Source organism: Camelus dromedarius, chromosome 5 (genome assembly GCF_036321535.1).
Source record: "Camelus dromedarius isolate mCamDro1 chromosome 5, mCamDro1.pat, whole genome shotgun sequence".
NCBI lineage: Eukaryota > Metazoa > Chordata > Mammalia > Artiodactyla > Camelidae > Camelus > Camelus dromedarius.
In genome coordinates, this window is record NC_087440.1 from 80,841,425 (window position 1) to 80,864,042 (window position 22,618).

The following is a 22,618-nucleotide window of genomic DNA, read 5'->3' on the forward strand; positions in this document are numbered from 1 at the left end:
AATATTGATTTACTATTTTATACAGCTAAAACTAATATAATGTGGTATGTCAATTATACCTCAATTTTAAAAAATGGGCTTTTGTCCCAGAGCAGACAGTGTTTTCAAAGAAATGTCATCTTCAGTTCTTCCGATAAAATGGTGACTCGAAGCATTTCTTCAGTCCATGTGACATAAGTCAGCTGATCATAAGCTCTTTGGATGGTGAACCGGTGTGACCTGGCTCACTGGTGTCTAGTGACTTAGTCCTGCTGTGAGTGGGGTGCAGACTACACACCATTTAAGGGTGAGACAGGCAGTGTATATGGGAAACAGGAAACTTTTTCCTAAACTATAGAAACACACATGTTAATATGTGTGTGTGTGTATGACATCACCTTCTTTGGTACATGCTTATTACTCTTATAGATGTAATTGGTCTTATTCATATCCTCAGGGTATGAATAAATGCTGTAGTACTTACATTTAAGTTGAATGTCTCTTTTTTTTTTTTTAATGGCTGTTCTTAGGTTAGGAATGTATCGTGAAGCAGAAAAGCAGTTTAAATCAGCCCTGAAGCAGCAGGAAATGGTAGATACATTTCTCTACTTGGCAAAAGTAAGTATTCTTAACCTGAGTGAAATGCATCTTCTCAGAATAGATGTTTAAATTCTGACTAGTGCGTGGGAGAGTTGCCAATTTCTTAAGGAATGTTTGACAAGTTAATGTGTTCAGACTTAACTTTTTGTTTTTGTTTTTAATAGCAAGGGAAAAGGTGAGGATAACCATCTCAGGAGAAATTAATTGCCATAAATAATAGGAAAACCCCTTTGAAAGACTGCCCGTTAGAGCAGAAGAAAATGCCACAGGCTTACTAACCCCATGGATAGCAAGCCCCAGAGAGGCCCTCTTTTCTACAACACACTTGCCTCCCACCTAAGCAGACTGTAGAGAACAGGGGTTGTTGCTTTTATGTAGGTCCTTCAATTTCTTGGCACTGCCATTAAAACAAAAAATGGTATTTCTCCTTTATTGAGCACCTACTCAGTATAAGGTATTGAATCAGGTCTGCTCCATATGCAATTTAACTCTCAAGGCAACGCCGCAAGGCAGATTCTAACATTTCCTTTGTACTTTTAAGGAAAAGGAGACTTAAACAGAATGAGTAAGATTTTCAGTCTCTCTTGGCTATTAAGAGCCAGCATTCAAATGCAGGACTTCCTGATTCCAGAGCCGACTCTGCCCATAGTGCCACCCATGGTCACAGCAGAAGTGAAGGGCGGCCTAGAATTTCCAGTCTTGGAATAAAGTTCCTTCTTGACACTCACCAGGGCTACTTTAAAAGAAACATTTACTGTATCTTTAAGAATTTTTTAAATTAAAGAAGTGTGGTAGAGGAGGTTGAAAAGAAGATGAGATATAAAAGGAAATGCTACTACTTTCTAAATATGGCATTAAAATTAGCATACTGAAGAGAAACAAAGTGGAACTTCTGCCAAACAACCTTACTGCGCTAATCTTAGTTTGTCTATAGTGCTTTTCAAAAATAGTTGAAACTATCTGGTATCTAAGCATCTTCTATACGTTATATGTTTAACTTAAATTCTTAAAGAGGTTTCTAAACATCACAGTTAACTTTTCTGACAGCTGGAAATTGTAACTCAGGTCACAGTATTTGATTATCATCTTCTTAACTGAGAATCACTTTCCACATGGTTTAAAAATGTACTTTTAATTTTAACTGTTGTTACACACATGGCTTGACTATTTTGTCCTAAATTAATTAGTTTAAATCCATGCCTACATGACCGTGTAGAGGTAAAATTTACTTATTTTCTTTAATATGTGAAGGAATTCTTGCTAGATAATAGAAATCAAGCAGTTTTAGGAACAACATTATTTTTAAAACTTTAGGTTATCAATTAAAAAATTATTAAATGTTTTATGTTATTTAGTGTATTGAATTATATTATTTATTGTATCTTAAATAAAGCAGTTTTTTGAAGACTATTATTCTATATTTTAGAAAATTTCTACTAAGTATTTGGTTTAGCCATGCTAATGTTCTGATTGCTAGTCCAGTGGAAACTATTAAGTGCTAACTCTCTCAGCTTCCTGACCCTGTGCCTTACAAATCTGTTTCCCCTCTATTTCCAAGGGCCCTTCTCCAATACCACCGTCTCTGGAGGCTTTTCCAGGCTGCTTTTTCTCAGACCTTCTTCCACGGGTCATCTCCTCTTTCTGCAGCATCTTCAGCATCAGCCCCATAATTGGTTCCTTAGTGCCAGCCTATAGATAACACTCATGTCTGTTCCATCCTAAAAAGATTTCCCTTTGATCCTTCCTTTTCTAGTTACCGCCGAGTCTCTGTGACAGTAGTAAGTCCACGATAATTGTTTGCTGAAGGAATAAGTGAATGAATGCTTCATATACAACATGTGGAGATAAAACTATAACATCAGTATTGGAAATTAATCCTACACATTTCTGAACATTTTTTACTTTAGTATCTAGGAGATAATTTGTTACTAAGCAATAATTATGAACTTGTCATAACAACTGCTATTATTTTAAGAACCAGTACTTTTATTGAAATGTATCTCGGTTTTAGGTTTACATCTCATTGGATCAACCTGTGACTGCTTTAAATCTTTTCAAACAAGGCTTAGATAAGTTTCCAGGAGAAGTAACCCTACTTTGTGGAATTGCCAGGATCTATGAGGTAAGGTTCGTATTTATTCAAAAAGTTGATGTAAAATTGAGGTTATATGCTACTTAAATAGGCTCATAGTCCCTTGGGATCCTTGCAAGGAAAACAGTTTATAAAATCATGACTGTTGGCCCGTGGTTTACCAGTAGAATAAGAGACTTTAGTGTATGCATTTAGTCAAAGTAAGTTTTTATTATGAAGTATTTCAGCCATACAGAAGAGTGTAGGGATGGTGTGAGATTTTAAATGAGTTTTCCCCTTTATATAGCTAGTTGTCCCAGCACATTTACTGATTCTTTCCCAGGGTCTGTAATGTCAAATATCAGGTGTTTTTCTAAATACGGTATATATGTTTTGGCATTTCCTATTCTGTTCTATTGATCTGTTTGTCTATCCTTATACCAGTATTATACCATCTTAATTACTGTAGCTTTATAATACATACTATTTGGTAGGACACTTTGTTCATCTTCATCAGGAATGTCTTGGCCGTTTTGACCTTTTGCTTATTCTAATAAATTTTACAGTCATGTTGTCAAATTCCATGAAAAGTCTCATTGAGATATTCTCCCTGCTGCCTAATTACTGTAGCTTTATAATAATTCTTCATATCAGGCTGGGCAAATTCTACCACCTATTCTTCACAGTTGGTTATTCTTGGCTCTTTGCTCTTCCATACATTAAAAAAAAACCCTATAGGCATATAGATTGGAATTGCACTGAACATATGAATCATGGGGGCAGGGGGCTGCCTTTCTTCCCTCTCTTGATCATGTTTTAACTATTTACGTAGGTTTTCTTTTTTGTCCTTCATTGAATATTTCATAATTATCTCCATAAATGTTTTGTTGAGAATTCCCAAAACCACCTTGAAGTTTGATGGTTTATTAGAAGGGCTCAGGACTCAGCATACAGCTGTACTCATAGCCGTGATTCACTGCAGCAGAAGGATACAAAACAAAATCAGTACCGGGAAAAGCCACATGGGGCAAAGTTCAGAGGAAACCAGGCACCAGCTTCCAAGAGTCCTCCCCTACAGTGGAGTCACACAGGGCACGTTTCCAGCAAGTTGTGGCAGGGTGTGGGGACCATGGTCTATGAGGGAAGCTCATTACAGACCTGGAATCCATTACCAGGGGCTGGTCTTATAGGAACTGTCTGCCTATCACGTACCAGCATCCCAGACTCCAGGAAGTAAAGCAGGGTGTTCATGTACCACATCAGGTTTAGGCCTCACGTTGTTTGTATAGCTTAGAGGTAGTGAGCCACTCTTAACATTTGGGGAGAGTTTTATATCAGTGTAGGGCACTAGCCAAGTTCTGAGATGCCAGCCGAGGGCCAGCCTTGCAAAGTAGGCTTTTCTAAGAATAGCAGTCACAGGCCTGCAGTATTGACTCTTTTCTTCACAGAGAATGTATTCGTAGGTAAAATTGTGAATGGAATGCTTTTTTTTTTAATTGTCTTGTATTTTCTATGGTTATTTCTGGTGAGTAGGAAAGCACTGATTTTTTTAAAGTTGATTTGATTCTAGCAACTTGGCTAAATACTCTAAGTTTTAATACCTTATCTATACATTCTCTTAAATTTTCTAAGTAAATCATCATCATCTGCAAATACACTTTTCTCTTCATTTTAATTACTTTACTTAAAAAATAATTTATTGTTTGGGACTTTCAATGCAATATTGAAGAGAGAAGCGTCTCTGTTCTCTTTTAAATTTCTTGAATGCTAGGTATGGTCTTTTAAAATTATTTTGTTAGAAAAAATAGTGATATTAATAGTTGCTCTATCAGGTAGTAGTATATGAATGATTTTTATTTTCTTCTTGATATTTGCTGTGTTTTCCAGATTTTCTGTAATGAATATGTGCTACTTTTAATATGAAAAACAATAAACATCATCTTTAAATTGTCTAGAAATATTTTCTCCTTTTGAAATATAACTTTGATAAACATATAAATAGAAAACTTTGATCATTCAGTAAAAATTGTATGTCAGTATCTCTGCATCTGTACTTGCGTGACCCTAAGTTGAACATGAACCCTAAAATTTTGACCAAGAAGCTTAGAAAGAAAGGAAGTAAAATAGACTTGATTTTGAACCCTGTGAATTCACACATAGTGGGGACAATCTCAGTGCACTTGGAGCTCTTTGACCCATGGGCTCTGCCTTCTGCACATTTTGTTCTTTCTGCTCTTTTAGGCAGGAAGTGCTGGCAGAAAGAACTAGAGAACTGTGGCAGTCTTTAACGTGTGGCTGCTGGTTGGAAGAATTCCTTCCAAGCCTCTGTTACAGTCAGTGTTGCCATGGCTGGGATAGAGACTGGTTCTGGAGCGGATTCTTTAATCAGCTACCTTCTTCCTTCCTCTGCTCTGGGCTTGGCCAGGGCTTGGAGGAGCACATCCTTATAAGGGTATAGGGGAAGGCTTTGTGAGAAACAGTAGAATTGGAGTTTACACTGAAAGGAAGAAAGAAGTGGAGAGAACATTCAAGCTGTGAGGACAAGTTCATGTGCAAATAAGGTGACCAAGGACTAAGCACAGACTTGAAATAGTCAGATGCAGGATTTCCCCTTGAATTTTCATAGTTAATTTCCCTTACTGGCAAAGTTTGCCATACAAAGATTTCCACTGTATTCCTTTTCTTTTTATGTGACAGTGGATTGAGGGTTAATTAGTAAAGCTTGCTCCTTAGCTTTGCAGCCCACACAACATGTGTCCTTAGGGATCTTTGTATGTACATCATACTTTTCTCTAGAGGGATTCTTTTCCTTTATGTTCTTTTTATTTATTACTTTCATTTTGCTCTTATGTCTTTTAAATGTTTTCTGTTTTAAAATGAACACATTGTACTGCCTATTGTTCATTGCTTTCTCTATACAGAAACTTGTTGAAAATGATTTATCCTTGCTAAATTTGTTTGGTTGTGGTTTTAATTTTTCTTGGGGCCTTTTGTTTATTCACTTGAAAGGCAGGCCTTTATTTGAACTGTTCTTTGTTAAAAGGTAATTGAAATTAGAAACACTACCCTAGGAAATATTATGCTAGTGGTCCTTGAACTTTACTGTGTGTAAAAATGACTTTGGAATTTTGGGGGAGTCTGCCTACTGAATCAGATGTCCTGGGAGATGGGGCAGAGGTATATGTATGCTTAACAAGCCCACTTGGTGATTCTGATGTGTAAACAGAGTTTGAGAATCATTGCAACATTCACTTCCTTAAGTTATTTGCAGTTTTGTTTTAAATAACTGAAAATTTAATTAGAGTTAGTATTCTGTAAATTGGTTCAAAAATAACCACTGTAAAAATCACTTAAATGATACCATGGTTGTTTATATACTTGAAGTGACATTTATATACTTGAAAATATTTTGAATCTACACTAATAAAATTTATTCTAGAACTACTATAATTTAAACAATTCTGATGCAGGAATAGATTAAGGGACAAAAAATAGAATTTATATATGCTCATGCATATGAAAATTTACATGATAAAGATTGTCTATTAAACCATTTGGCTTACTGGATTAGTTAATAAATAGTTTAAAAACAGAGCTGGATGAGTAATGATTTCTTATGCTGAAAGAATCCATTGCTACCAGCTGACTCAAAGATTTAAAACCATGAAAGTTCCAGAAGAAAGTACAGATGAATTATTTGTATAAACTTAAAATGGGGAAGACCTTTCTAAGCATGATAGTAAGTCAGAAAGCCATCACAGAAAAGATGGATAAATTTCAGATTATAAGGTTAAAATTTCTATATAGTAAAAACAAAAATATAAATAAAATTGAACCCAAACTAAAAAGGTAAAAATATCAAGCAGGAAATGTATTTGCCAAACCTGGGACAAACAGAAGGCTTCTTTTAATTTCTCAGTCTATACATTGCTTAACAATGGCTGGGTTGCAGGTGGTTTACAGATCGGTGGGAAAATTATTTACAGGCACACAAATGTGTACACAATTATAAATTCTCATTTTGGCAGGGAATGCAAACATGGAAACTAGGTGTTTCCTCAGGGCAGTTGTGGGACAAAATTGTGATGTGGCCCTTGGTGTCCCACCAGTCTACACAGTGGCTGTGGACCCTCTCCATGCAAATCAGTACCCCCAGAGACAAGACAACAGCCAAATTCCAGCTGCATTGTAGCTACACTCCTGCCCTTTTTGTAGTGGGGCTGGTACCACACATCTGGAAGAACTCAACCAAACCATCTTTGCTTTTCCTCTGAAGGTAATATTTGTAAACACGGGGCCTTCCTGGGTTCTGAACTGAAGTCAGCATCAGCACAGGCTCATTTCATCAGGAAGGAGAAAACAGAGCCAGTGCCTAGGTGTCCCCAAGCCACAGCTGTCTCCAGCTCTCCTGAGCCCCGGAGAGCAGTTTCCCACCCAAGCGCCTGATACATGCAAACCAATAATACAAGGACAAAAGACAGGATAAGAAAACTGTCAAAAGACATGAATTTACAATTCACAGAAATAGAAATCAGGTATCTGGTGTGTTGAATGTCTAACCTCAGGAATAATTAAAAAAATAAAATTAAAAACAATAATGTCATGTTTTTTACTTAATCACGTTAACCAGGATGAGTAAGTTCCATGGCATTTAAGGTTGTCAAGGGTGTGGAGGAACAGACATCACATATGAACGTTATTGCTGGGAGTCACGTTGGCACAACCCATTTGGAAGCTGTTTGCAGTTATGTACGAGATTTTTAATTGTGCATGCTCTTTGACCTAGCAATTTTACTTCTAGAAATTTTCCTTAAGAATGTTTTCACTAATTTTATAATCGATAAAAGCAGAATTGGAACAGGTGGCTCTAGTTTATGACCGAAACGACTTAATAGTGTTCTACCTCTGATTTAGACAGACTGATCCATCCTGTCACAGACATGACTGTACTCTACCCAGGAGAGCCTGCTCCACACAGCAGGGCAGGGAATGTGGACCTCCTGTAGGAACGTTGACTTCCAGAGAGACCCAAAAGGGGCTGAGACAGTCGTACGCAGTTTGCCTCATGGGAATGAGGGAGTAGGAATGGGAAGAAAGGCCCCCCAAATCATCTAATTATCAACATTTCTCAAAGTGTGGTCCAGGGATTCTTGGCGGAATCCTTTCAAGGAGTCCATAAGGTCAAAACTATTTTCATGATACCAGTATTGATGAAATTGGTGATAATATTAACAGATGTAATTAAAAAAAATTGAGATATAGTTGATATGCAATATACGTTATATATATGTTACATATAAATAGATGAACAATTTTAAAGGTTGTACCCCATTTATAGTTATTATAAAATATTGGCTGTATTCCCTGTGCTGTACAATATATCCTTGTGGCTTATTTATTTTATACATGATAGATTGTACCTCTTTATCCCCTAGCCATGTCCTGCCCCCATGTCCTTCCTCCTCCCCACTGGTAACCACTAGTTTGTTCTCTATGAGTCTGTTTCCTTTTTGCTGTAGTCACTAGTTTGTTTTATTTGTTAGATTCCACGTATAAGTGATATACAGTATGTCTTTCTCTGTCTGTCTTATGTCACTTAGCACAATACCCTCCAAGGCCATCCATGTTGTTGCAAATGGCAAAATTTTATTCTTTTTTATGGCTGAGTATTCTATTGTTTATTATACCACAGTTTCTTTATCCAGTCATCTATTGATGGACACTTAGGTTGCTTCTGTATCTTGGCAACTATAAATAATGCTACATGAACTTTTTGAATTAGTGTTTTCATTTTGTTTTGTTTTTCTTCATATACCCAGGAGTAGAATTGCTCTATCATGTGGTAGTTCTATTTTAGTTTTTTGAGAAACCTTCATACTGTTTTCCACAGTGGCTGCACCAGTTTACGTTCCTACCAACATATCCAAGGGTTCCGATTTCTCCACATCCTTGCCAACATTTGTTATTTGTGTTCTTTTTGATGATAGCCATTCTGGCAGGTGTGAGGTGACATCTTATTGTGGTTTTAATTTGCATTTCTTTGATGATTAATGATGTTGAGTATCTTTTCACATGTCTGTTGGCCATCTGAATGTCCTTTTTGGAAAAATGTCTAGTCAGGTCTTCTGCCCATTTTTTAATCAGCCTGTTTGTTTTTTTGATATTAAGCTGTATGAGCTGTTTGTGTATTTTGGAAATTAGTCCCTTATTGGTCATATCATTTGCAAATATTTTCTCCCATTCAGTAGGTTGTCTTTTTGTTTTGTTGATGGCTTCCTTTGCTGTGCAATAGCTTTTAAGCCTAATTAGGTCCCATTTGTGTATTTTTGCTTTTTTCCCTTTGCTATAGGAGACAGATTAAAAAAAAATTACTACAATTTATGTCAGAGTGTTTTGCCTATGTTTTCTTCTAGGAGTTTATATTTTCAGTCTTATATTTAAGTCTTTTTTTTGAGTTTATTTTTGAATATGGTGTTAGGAATATTCTAATTTCATTCTTTCAGATGCAGCTGTCCAGTTTTCCCAGTACCACTTATTGAAAAGACTTTTCTGCATTGTACATTCTTGCCTCCTTTGTCACAGATTAATTGACCATAAGTCTGGATTTATTTCTGGGCTCTCTATTCTGTTCTATTGATCTATGTGTCTGTTTTTGTGCCAGTACCATACTATTTTGATGACCAGCTTTGTAGTATAGTCTGAAGTCAGGAAGCATGATTCCTCTGGCTCTGTTCTTTTTTTCTCTAGATTGTTTTAGCTATTCAGGGTCTTCTGTGTTTCCATTCCAATTTTAGAATTATTCATTCTAGTTTCTGTGAAAAATGTTGTTGGTATTTTGATAGGGATTGCATTGACTCTGTAGATTGCTTTATATAGTATGGTCATCTTAACAATATTAATTCTTCCAGTCCATGAACACAGTATATCTTTCCATCTGTTTGTATCATCTTCAGTTTCTTTCATCAGTGTCTTACAGTTTTTTGAGTATGGTTCTTTTACCTCCTTAGTAGGTTTATTCCTAGGTATTTTATTCGTTTTGATGCAGTGATAAATGGGATTGTTTCCTTAATTTCTCTAATAGTTCATTGTTAGTGTATAGAAATGCAACAGATTTTTGTATATTAATTTCATATCCTGCAGCTTTACTGGATTCATTGATGAGCTCTAGTAGTTTTACTTCTTCCTTTCCAATTTTGATTCCTTTTATTCCTTTTTCTTGTCTTACTGCCGTGGCTAGGACTTCCAATACTGTGTTGAATGAAAGTGGCGAGAGTGGGTATCCTTGTTTTATGTTCCTTAAAGGAAATGCAAAAAATCCTCAGGAAAATATTTGCAAGCCAAATCCAATAATACATTAAGTTTTCTAGTGGCATCTTCAGGATTTTCTATGTGTAGTATATCATCTGCTATGTAACTTTTAAGTACAGTGTAAATGATACATAAATATTTGCCAGTGTGCCAAATTCAAGTTTTGCTTTTTGCAACTTTCTTGAATTTTTTTCTGAATATTTTCAATCTGCAGTTGGTTGTATCTGCAGATGTGGAACCCGCAGGTATGGAGGGGTGACTGTAACTTTGTCTTTTTGTTCATATTGTATCCGCAGGGCCTAGAACAGAGTCTGACACATGGTAGGCTCTTAATAAGTATTTGATTGAATAAAACAGTGAAAACCACTCAGAATAAAAATGATTTATTGTCCTAATTTTCATACAGTATTGCTTTTTTGTCTTGATGGAGAATAGGAAATGAACAATATTTCATCAGCCACTGAATACTACAAAGAGGTTTTGAAACAGGACAGTACTCACGTGGAAGCCACTGCATGCATTGGAAGCAACCACTTTTACTCTGATCAACCAGAAATAGCTCTCCGGTTTTACAGGTGCGCTTTGCATTCAATTTGTAGATCTGCTTTCCTATGAAATATTGGTGAAACAATAATAATGACGGAATTAAAATACAGAGCAATGATGTATAGGCCATGTCTATATGAGAGTAGAAATTCAAGCTTCCAGATGTTTTATGAATATTAGAGCTGTATGTAATAATTTGGAAATGCATGAGTATTTGGCATCTTGCAGAAACACACCTGGATAATTGCCTGAGTTTTTAACACAGTGTCAGTCTATGAATTCACCATCCTGTCATCAGTCAATAATAAGAGTTACTAGAAGCACTTCCCCATTACTGCCTCTGTTAATTCCACTGTACGTAATATAAAGACCCTGAGGGTAAAATAGTAATGTGATTTGTAAGGAGCAGTGGATCCCAGGCCCCCTGAGCCCCCATGAGGACCTTAAACAGGATCCCCATTTTGTGATGTATTGTCAATTCTTGTCCAGATATTTTTTTCAAAATCTAAATAAATTATGTTCACTAGTTCTCTTCTGAGCACATACTTATTTTATCCTATAGATGATTTTAAAATTACGGTTTCCTCCTCAGCCCTTGGGTAATACACAGGGAGATAACTGGCAGCTGACAACAGTTCTTTCCAAATATACCCTGGAAGCATAAAACCTATAATATGAATGCTAGCCTGTGCACATACAGCTGACTCTACTCCTCCACCCCCAGCGTGGGTCATGGGTTCCTCAGGGCAGCTGGGGTGGATGTTCGTTTGCTTATTTGAACCCTCTTATCCTTTGGGATTAAAGATGCATGGAAGCAAAATGGGGTTCTTGGGCTGCAGCATGAGAGCTAAGTGGACAACATAGGGATCCACTGATGATCTTGTCTTCCTGGGTGGGAGCTCACGGGAGGTCCCTAGATGCAGCTAAACCACAAAATACAAATAACCAAAAACAGGATCCAACTCAGCTGAAAACTTGGAGGTAAGTGCTAAACACAGCCCTCAAATTTGATTAGAAGTTCTTAGAAACTTACCTACGAGCCCCAAAGCTTTATGAGTCAAAAATGTGTGGGCTTTACTTTACATGATTATTTATTTATTATTTTGATTCTCTAGCAAAGCTTTTAGGGGAAAAAAATGTTACATAAGTTATTTCTGACCTTGCCTCTGAACGAATTTCCCGTGACCAGTACCATTACAAAAGACATGCTTTTGTATTTACTTTAAGTTTTTTTTCATTTGCTGTAATACTTTATATTCTTCGGAGGGTATTAAAAATTCTAAAACGGTGGGGAGGGTATAGCTCAAGTGGTAGAGTGCGTGCTTAGCATGCACGAGGTCCTGGGTTCAAATCCCAGTACCTCCTCCAAATATAAATACATAAAGAAACCTAATTACCTCCCCCTCATAAAACAAAAACAAAACAAACAAACAAAAAGAAAAACGTGTGCTTTGATATGGTTCCAAAAATTCTAAAATGAATTCATTTCTAACTTTGTAAAAAAAAATGTGTCTTAATATTTATAAAGTAAATGTGTGTGCTTTTTTTCCAAAAGGCGACTCCTGCAGATGGGTGTTTATAACTGCCAGCTTTTTAACAATCTGGGGCTTTGCTGCTTCTATGCCCAGCAGTACGATATGACTCTGAGCTCTTTTGAACGTGCCCTTTCTCTGGCTGAAAATGAAGAGGAGTCAGCTGATGTCTGGTACAACTTGGGGCATGTAGCTGTGGTACGTTGCTTCTCTAATATAATTTCTCTTCTAGAAAAGGTAGCCACACATCCGTTTGAAGAAATTTTCAGGTATTGGAAATCCAGGTTTGCTTACGGTCTCATGTCTCAATTTCGAGTTTCCTAGGAGTCACCCAACTCATTTTCTGTTCCCAGGTTAAACCCTCTGACACACAGTTCACACTTGACCCCTGTGGCAATGCTTTTTGCTTTTTCTATGGTAGCAGAGATTTCTGTGAGGAAAGGAGGATGGAGACGGCGGGAGGAAGTGAATGGATTTGCGTGTGTGAGTTTGTGCTTTTCTTCTGTAGGGAATAGGAGATACGAACCTGGCCCATCAGTGCTTCAGGCTGGCTCTGGTGAACAACAACAATCACGCTGAGGCCTACAACAACCTGGCCGTGCTGGAGATGCGCAGGGGCCACGTGGAACAGGTCGGCGAACTACCAGGGTACCTCAAAGGAAAGCTGTCACGCGCAGCTGTCTTTCCACGTTACAATTTAAAAATGAGCCCTAGAGTCTGACTGGCCTGTGTTTGAACCCCAGCTCTGTCACATATTAGTGATGGGACCTTGGGCAATTTACTTAACCATTCGGTATCCAAAATAGAGCACTTGAGTTTATTAGGACAAACCTGCACTCCCCAGTCTTCCCCATCTTCATGATCTGTTCCACCATTCACAACCCCCTCATCCACCATCTAGCTGCTCCAGCCAAAATCCTAGGAGCCACCCCTGAAACCTCTCCTTCCTTGCCCCTGCCTGCCCCGTGCCTCCGTCATGTCCAGCGAGTCCCATCCGTTCTACTCCCACATCCTCAGTCTCCACTCCAACCCACCTTGTCCAGAACGCTCTCATCCCTTGTCCGGACGGCTGCAGGCTATTGTTTCCACTTACATCAGGAGGCTCCTGGCTATTGTTTCCACTTACATCAGCAAGTGAGCACACCCTGTAATACATCTTCTTCAGAATAGCCGAAAGGATTAAAAAAAAAAAAAAAGATTATTTTATTTCTGCTTTGCTTAGCATCCTCCAAAGGCATCTCCTTGGCCTTGGAATAAAATTTGGACTTCAGACCTTAGCCTTCAAGGACCCACATAATCTAGCCCCTGGGTCCCTCTCTGACCACATCTTCTGCCACTGCCCCTTCACCGCCACCTGGCAGGCGTGTCAGCAGACTGCTGCTGGGCAGCGCCCGTGCTCGCTGCAGGGCCTTTGGAATACACTTCGTGCAGGTCCTGCAGTGACTCTTCCTTTTATCATTCAGGCCTTAGCTTAATTACCACCTCCTTACAAAGAGCTTCTTGAACATCAGTCTAAAGGAGCCCTCAGGTGCTACCACATCACCTACTAATTTTTTCCTTCACAATACTTAGCATTGTATCGGATGTTTTCATCCTTCTGTGTAGAATGGAGAATGCTAGCTGCATGAAAGCAGGGACCTTCTCTGTCTTCCAACTGCTACATTTTCAGTGTCAAAAACATTACCTTGCACTTGGTAGGTACTCAGTCAGTGTTTGTGGAATGAACGGGTGATAAGTAAAATAGGGTAAAAACAGTACTGACCCGAAGGTGTTCATGTGACGATTAGCAGGTTGTGCATGTAAAGCACTTGGCATGGTAAAAGCATAGTACTGAGCACATGCTAAGTAATAAATTGTATTATTATTGTTATTATTTATGTAACAAGCTTGAAATGCTAAATATAGTCATACAATATTAATGGCAATCAAGATAGATATCATTACATTCTCTGCTTCAGAGATGAAGAAACAGAGACTGAAGAAGGTGAGTAATTACCCAAGGTCACAGACGTAGTCAGCGGTGTGCCAGGACATTAACCTCCAACCTGGTCTCCTAAGCACGTTGACAGACTTAACAGAACAAGCAAAGAAACATCACTGGATGTTGCATTTGCTTCATAAAATTTTCCCAAAGTAAGAAAGATGGATTTGTATTTTATAAACAAAAACTAACTACTCTAAAATGGGAGCTTGTCTGTCACGGAACTTTGCCTGTGTCCAGATGAAGCAAGTGCTTTTTATGATTTTCCCTTTTTCCACGTCGGTGATTCTCTTTCCTTCCAACTTATTGTAGTTTCTCTAGTATATAATTGATTTGAAATGTTTTATTGAAAGTTTTCATTATTATTAAAAATTATACCTCAATTTTTAAAAAAGAAAATAGAGATTCATAAAACAACAAAAAAAGACTATCCACCATCCTATATAAACTGCTATTCACTTTCCATTTAAAAAAGATATAAGAGGTTGTCCTCTGGGTCAGGCATAGAAGTTCAGCTACAAGTTGAAAGGCGGTCCAGCGGCTTGGAATGCTGAGTTTGTGGTCTGGACGGTGAGCATACAAGCATCTCATGTCACTCAGTGCTCTTTGCAGTGTATGATCCTTTGAGCCTATAGGGGACAAAAAAAAAAAAAAAGATGTGATTTTTGTCTTTGGAGTACTTGAGAGAACAGAAAGCTTGTCATTTTCAGTTGCCTTCAGTTGTCATTTTCAGGTCAGCAGTATAATAAGTGCTTGTTTGCTGTCCTCCAGCACAGAACTTGAGCATTTGATTTTACAGTGATTTTTGGTGGGTTTTGTTGTTGCATTAGAGGACAGGTAATTAAATCAATCAACAGCAGCAAAAACTAGATTAATAAGATTTTTTTTTAGCATTGAGAGGATTATATTTTGAGTTGTATGTCATATTATGAAATATAAACTTTGTAAGAACAGTGGTTCTTATGTAACTTTAAATCTACTCTAAGTTTTCAATTGTATTATTTTCTCCACGTTTTGAAGCATTTTATTATTAATAGAACTTTGGCACAAAATAAGTAGTTACTCGTGTATCAGTAAATCGTATTTCATGAGGAATTAATTCATCTGTATTTATCACGGGGTCATGTTTATTATTCAAGTCCTATCCTGGGTAAAGGATTCTTTTACTTAAAAAACAAAAACAAAAACAAAAACAAAAAATAAACACAAATATAATGTTAATATATGCCCATATAACTTTGGTTTTTCCTTCCTTTCTTTTCTTTTTTTTCCATACAGGCAAGAGCACTGTTACAAACTGCGTCATCTTTAGCACCCCACATGTATGAGCCACATTTTAATTTTGCAACAATTTCTGATAAGGTATTCTCTTTCTTTACCAATTTATCATCTCATCTGTTTGCTTTTCTTTCTTGGTTTTAAAAAATGTACAGATAAATAAGGAAATTCTAACCATAACTTCCTGAAAGAAATGAGCAATTATGTATACATGTCTTCACTTCAAGGGTTTAATATACTTTAAATGTATTTATCACTGAATATTACCTAAACTTAACACCATTCTAGATTGCAGAAGAATTATTTTATGTTTTAAAATATGACATTTAATCATTGAAAAGTGACTCATCAACTCCTGGTTTTAGTAATCGGCATTTACAGCAAAGAAATCCTGTATATTATTTGTAGATCATATTGCCACCAAGTCTGCCATGATTAGTAAAAGCTGTTTTAGCTACAAACAATATGGGGGAAATGCAACTATGGATACTATGTTACAAGTCAGTTAACATCCAAGAGCTAGAAAGAATCATGTGCCATTTTAAGAAGAGAACAAATAAAGGGTATCTAATAACGTTTACTCGGAAACCGTTCTTTAACATGGAAGGTGAGTTTTGAAGATAAGGAAAGGGCTAACAGTGTTTGCTGTTAAGACTCTTTCTTTATAGACCAAAAGACGTATAGAAATCATTTTTCATAGCATGAACGGGAAGCCATTCACCCTCTCATTTCTATTTTGAAGATAAAACAAGCTGTTATTTGTAAGTTGTCATTTCTGAGCACTTGTTAAGTGCTGGCCACTGTTCCAGGTGCTCGCCACATCTCTGATTCTCTCAACAACCCTTACCTTCCTTCCTTACTTTTCATACAACTGATGTGTCAGTTGTTGAGCATCTGCTGTATACCAGGCACTATTGTAGGTGCAGAGGATGTTAGCAATGAATAAAACAGACAGAAACCTCAATCTCATGCAGCTTACAGTCTAATGGAACCAGGGCTTGGAAGCTTAAAAGTCTTCCTTAGAGCCCCATGGCAGCGGCAGGTTCAGAATTCGTACCCAGCTCCCGACAGTGCCCATGTATTTTCCATGGCACAGTGCTATGGCACTGAGACCACAGAGAAGCCTTGATTGCTTTCTTTCAGGACTATTATTACATTTTAATAATATATAATGCAAATGAAATATTTCTTTAAGCAAAAGGCTACACTTCCATTAGAGAATGTACTATGTTAAAAAGAAATGCTGTGATTTAAAAAAAGGAAACTTATGGTTTCAATACATATGCATGTTACCAAAAAACTACCAGGATTGAATGATGTAGATTTTTATTTTTGGTGTGCACACACTAAAGAGCTCTCTCTTTTTAGAAATGTGTATATGAATCAAGATACAGTCAGATGGATTCAGATACTGTGTATGTTTTTCTTTGGGACTGGACTTTTAACACAACATTTATTGAAAATCAGAGATACACTTTATAAACTTTTAAAACCAGGTATCTTCCCAACATCACCTTGTTGCTAACATAGTAGAAGATCCCAGAGCATGTTATTGTATCTTAAATACGATAGTTTTTACTTGAATTTTCTGTCTGAAAGATAATACCCTAATCAAAATATATCTTTGTCTGTGGTGCGTTACAAATAGTTTAGTACAAAGCTGGCTGTTTAGCATGCAGACTTCATTCTATTTTTATGATACTATCAGTGACAGGAAAAGAAAACACAGGTTTATGAATTCATAACTAGACAACTGTAATGGAGCAGGAATTACTTACGTAATTGGTTATTTTATTTTTCTCATATTTTTTTCAAGATTGAATTGTAATCTAGGTGAAAAATTTAAAAATCAAAGTGGCACAGCCGAGCAATTTACCTGTTAAAACCCTTGGGTTTCTACCTTATGTAGGTACTATGTCTTAAAAAAAAAGTTTTTTTCTTCTTCTCCTTCTGTGGTCTTATTCTGGTACTTCTTACAGATTGGAGATCTACAGAGAAGCTATGTTGCTGCTCAGAAGTCTGAAGCAGCATTTCCAGATCACGTGGATACTCAACACTTAATTAAGCAGTTAAGGCAGCATTTTGCTGTGCTCTGATTTTTCCTTAGACTAAATGTATTCTTATGCAAGGGCATTAGACAAGGGGAAAAGGAGGATGTATATATGTGTGTATAATACAAACCTGTGCTTGGTATTAGTGAAGGTGACGTACGGGAATTTAAACCAGAATGTGTAATGAAAACTTTATAATAATAAATTTATAAAATAGTATAGAAGATAAGTATTTGTAAGCAGATCATGAAATCTCCCACATCATACAGTAGATGTTTATAATATTTACAAAACATTTTCATGAATTTCCTCAAATTTTTATAAGTGCACATTTTTAATGTACTTTAGCTGGCCATTTGCTGTCATATCGCTTAAGAGGTCTTAAATCTGCCTTTAAAATTGCACTTTTATGGCTAAAAGTGTATATACTTATCCTAGGTGGAGGCTTTATTTAAAAATTGTATTTAAACTATTTTTTATCAAATGCTTTGTGAGACACTCTACATTTTCTTATATATTATGCTTTAAAATAAATAAGTATAAACCATTCTGTTATTTTTCATGAGTTTTTATTTCAGTCCTCTCAGTTAAAACAACTAGACTTTTCAGAAGTCTTGTAATCTTAGAAATCAAGTCATTATTCTAATTTTATTTGAAATGATGTACCATCAATTTTGCTCTTTCCTGAGAAGCTATTTATGGGATATCATATTGTTAACATAAGAATATCAGGATTAGAAATGGAGCCACGGGCCAGAAGTCCCGCCTGCGGTCAGCCCCGAGAAGGTTGGACTGGATCCCAGTACCGTGCATTGTAAAGCCCTCTCCAGTACTCAGTGGAACTTCCACTGAAGTGTTCATACAAGAAAATGTGTTAAAGGGACAGGGCCACTCAGATTCTTATTTTGGGCTTTGGGATCTGTCTATGTTCCTTTCCTTTTTTTTTTTTAACTTCATGAAAACTATTTTACAGGTACTTATTTGTTTCTGTTCACATTTATGTAAATAGTACCACTTAGTTGATGGAACACAAAAAATGAGAATTCAAGGAATAGATTGTTAGAGGCTGGAAGTAACTTCAGAGAATACGTGGATGTGGATAAATCTCTTCATGGGACAGAAGGCGGCCAGGCCCAGAATCACACTGCTGGTTGGTGTGACTGGAACCAAGATCTTGTTCCTACATTTCACTTCAGGCTTGAACTTTACCCACCACCCAGGCACCTCCCCCCGGTTCTCCATGATATGTTAGTGCTTGTTTAGCTTGTGAGAATTTCCTCAAGCACTATCAAATTTCCTAACACTGTATTCAGTATTTAGGTTCAAATTTTATATTGTGAACCATTTGCTGAGTTAATTTAAACTAAGAACTAATTATAATGGCTAGCATCTACTGAGGATGTATGTACCCAGCACAGTTATAAGCACTTCATACGAATTAATTCATTTAATTTCCATTGCAGTTCTATGAATTGCTGTTATTCCCATTTTACTTATGAAAAAAATGAGGCATGGAGCAGTCAAGTAACTTGCCCATGGTTATAAGGCTAGTAAGTGGCAGAGCTGGGATTCAAATACACATTCAACATAGTGGTTAAGAGCATATACCCAGGAGCCAAGTGCACATTGTTCATAAAGAAATGGATATGAGGATGACAGCAGATTTGCCTGTGGCCCTTGAGTATGTGTTCTTAACTAAAATGTCAAATTCCCTTTTAGTGTTTTCACCTGTAAATAAAGCTACTATTGTTTAAGAGGAATGTTATATGCAATAGTAAAGTCAAAAAATAAGGGAATATTAACACAGCAAAAAATAAATGAGTCAGTATTCCTAAGATGTATGGAGAGATTTTTGTCTGGAATTTATATTAATTCAATGTGAAGACCAATGCAAAGAATGAGTCAGGATGGCTATGGGCAGAAGGATGACATAACATAACATAGTACATCAGGAACTACGTGCATCTTTGTAACAAGTTTATTCCTGGACTGCTTAACTTCTGGCCTCTGTGCCAACACTTCTAATAAGGAAGGTTAACGATTGTCTTCTACCATGGTTAAAAAAGTGTTCAACCCACATACAAATTGTTCAGCCAAAAGTAACATTAGTGAGCTTCCAACTGATGAAAATGAGATAGGGCAAGAAGGCTGCCTGCACTGAATAATTGCCAAGGTTAGACGTTCTTCCTTTCCAAATGTGTCATGTCTGAACCAGGTCCCTGTGGTACTTACTGTTCTGTTACATTTCTGAATAGTGTTTCCCAGAATCAGAGTACCCATCAGGATATAATTTATGGCCTAGAGAGAGAGAGAAAAATTAATAAAGATAACACATTACTTACTGTACTTCTGATGTAGTTTCCACCACCAACTCTTTATTATTATGGGGAATTTCTATCAAGGGCTGTCAGCTGGGATTGTGTTTAAGCATTCAGAAAAACAACAAAGATTTTAGAAATACTCCAGGAAGGCTCAACCTTGGAAAATAATGAGCCCAGAAATTGAGTTTAGGTGAAAGGCCATTACTGGATAGTTTTAAATTTTAGGGAGTAGGTAAATTGGAATGTTCCATGGATACGTTCCAGAGTTCCAGAAAGGTTATTTAGGCTCAGATACTGGGCGCGGGGTTGGGGGGGGGGGGAGTTATTTATCAATTTGAAAATAACTGCAGTTTTACATCCTTCAATAGACGACATTAGTCCTAGTTTAGCTGGCTTAGATTGTGACATTTTTGAGAGATGCTGTCATTTTACTTCCTTGCTGGTAAAGCCAAATTCTTAAGATTAAAGAATAAGGATTAAATAAAGATCACATTACAATCCTCAGGGAGTATATTTCTTGCAATATGATCCTTTCTCTTAACCTGAATCCTGACTAATAAAGAGTAAATTGTTGGTAAAATGTAAATGATGGGAACTTTTGGAGAAAACAACCACATTATCTTAAGAAAAGGTCAGATCTAGACAGATAACTAGGAAGAAAGATTGTTCCTGTTTTAAATCATAGAAGGCAGACCTTCTTCCTGTGTTTGAAACTCGAGTTTCTATGGGCACCAGCACTTTTATTACTGTTCACCTGCCCCACGTCTGCTCTGATCTAATAGCTTCCATTTCTTCCTCTCTCCTGGATTGTCTTTTTAAAAAATCAGTCCCTTTAAACCTTCCCCTTTCTAGTACTAGCCTATCTCCTTTGTCACAACATCTTGAAAGGGTAGGTGATGTTTGTTACTCGTCATCTTCCGCTTCTTTCTTGATGCTCTTCAATCTGGCTTCAACTCCTACCACTACTCAGCTGCTCTCACTAGGCCACTAATGATCCCAACAAGCAAATACAGAGGGTTTTTTTTTTTTTTTAATATTACAGCTTTTTAAAGATATTATTTATATACCATGCAATTCTCACTTTTAAAGTGTACCATTTAATGGTTTTTAATATGTTCACAGTTAGGCAGCCATCACTATAATCAATTTTATTTACTTATTTATTTTTATTGAAGTTTAGTCAGTTACAATGTGTCAATTTCTGGTGAACAGCACAATGTCCCAGCCATACATCTATATACATATATTTGTTTTCATATTGTTTTTCATTAGAGGTTATTATAAGATACTGAATATAGAAGAAATTTGTTTTTTATCTATTTTTTATATAGTAGTTACTATTTGCAAATCTTGAACTCTCAAATTTATCCCTCCACCCCCTTACCCCCAGTAAGCATAAGATTGTTTACTATGTCTGCAAGTCTGTTTCTGTTTTATAGATGAGTTCGTTAGTGTCTTCTTTCTTTTTTTAGATTCCACATATGAGTGATACCATACGGTATTTTTCTAATATAATCAATTTAAAAATGCTTTTGCTATCCCCAATAGAAATGTCATACCCATTAGCAGAATTTGTTAAATCTGTAGATTGATTTGGGGACTGTTGCCATCTTAACAACATAAAGTCTGGTCCCTGAACATGGGATGTCTCAGTGGTTAGTTTTTAGTCTTTATCTCACTTGACCTCTCTCAGCATTTGTCCTGACCACATTCTTAAAACTCTTCTTTGACTTCTGTAGTGCCATCCCTTTTCTGAGTTCTCCTATTTTTTAGAGCACCCCTCAGTCTCATAAAAGTCTCCAAATTGCTCAATAGTTTCATGCCTTGTCTTTTGCTTGTCCTTTAAATCTTGTTCTTCAGGGTCCCATTCCCCACCCTTTAAATTTTTCACTTTTTGCTCTTCCTTAGAGTGCATTCTCTCAAAGTACATTCAACTACCACACACATGCTAGTGATTCCAAGTCTATATTTTAGGTTCCATCCTCTCTTCTGACTCTAGATCCTTATTTCCAGCTTTCAGCTGGAATCTCCACTTGGATAGCTCAGAGCCACCTCAAATTCAAAGTAAAAGAAGTACTCATCAATAGCTTCTCCTAATCTATTTCTCTTCCTGTATATTCCATCTCAGGGATAAGGACTTTGTCCCTGAGGTGCTCAGAGTCTAGATGGGACATGAAAATATAGAAATTCTCCAAAATGAAACAGAGAAAACACTAAAAGAAATGAATAAAGCATAAGTGAGTTCAGGGACTACTCCAAGCAGGAGTCCCCAAAGGAGGGGAGGGGACAAAAAATATTTCAAGAAATCATGGGTGAAATATTTCCAAATCTGATGAAAATTACAAATCCACAAACCCAAGAAATGGGATGAACCCCATGAACAAGAAACATGAAGAAAATTACATTAAGGCACATCAAAATCAAATTGTTCAATACCCCTGATAAAGAGTAAAAATCTTCAGCCCACACCAGGTTTGTAAGCATCTCAGTTGGGGGGTTGCCAGGGGTCCCCATCCCCCAGTGCCCACTTCCTGCTCTCTACAGCCATTGAGCAGAAGCAAGCAAAGAGAAATTTCCTAAGAACCTGGAGGATTCTCCACCCCCATCATCTTGGAGACCCTAGTCATGATGTGGATGGAGAGCCGCCTGCAAGATGGACACAAGCGACAAGCTACACTGTGAACCCGGGCACTCCATGCTGCTGCCACTAGCCCGTGGGTCTTTGAGGGGACCCTCCAATTGGACTGCCAAATTCCCCTGTTTGCCCTGGGATATTACAGAAAATTATTTGTACATTAATGAAAACAAAACACACCTCATCGCAAAAAAAAAAAAAAAAAAAAAAAAAGTAAATCTTCAAAGCAGCTAGGGAAAAAAAGACACACTATTTATAAAGGAATGGATATAAAGCAGATTTCTTGTTGGAAACAGTGAAAGCAAGAAGACAGTGG

General features: G+C 37.0%; 1 protein-coding gene across 2 annotated transcripts in view; it reads left to right on the forward strand.

Annotated features, from left to right (window-relative positions):
- Nucleotides 1–17,893, forward strand: part of TTC8 (tetratricopeptide repeat domain 8) — a 46,227-nt gene extending 28,334 nt beyond the window's left edge. For both annotated transcript variants that reach the window (XM_010989157.3, XM_064486178.1), the window contains 7 exons: nt 510–597; nt 2,591–2,701; nt 10,394–10,533; nt 12,060–12,234; nt 12,545–12,667; nt 15,296–15,379; nt 17,275–17,893. In XM_010989157.3, the coding sequence (XP_010987459.3) occupies nt 510–597; nt 2,591–2,701; nt 10,394–10,533; nt 12,060–12,234; nt 12,545–12,667; nt 15,296–15,379; nt 17,275–17,391 (838 nt within the window). In that variant the 3' untranslated portion in view covers nt 17,392–17,893. The remainder of the gene's footprint in view (nt 1–509; nt 598–2,590; nt 2,702–10,393; nt 10,534–12,059; nt 12,235–12,544; nt 12,668–15,295; nt 15,380–17,274) is intronic.
- Nucleotides 17,894–22,618: the final 4,725 nt, after the last annotated feature.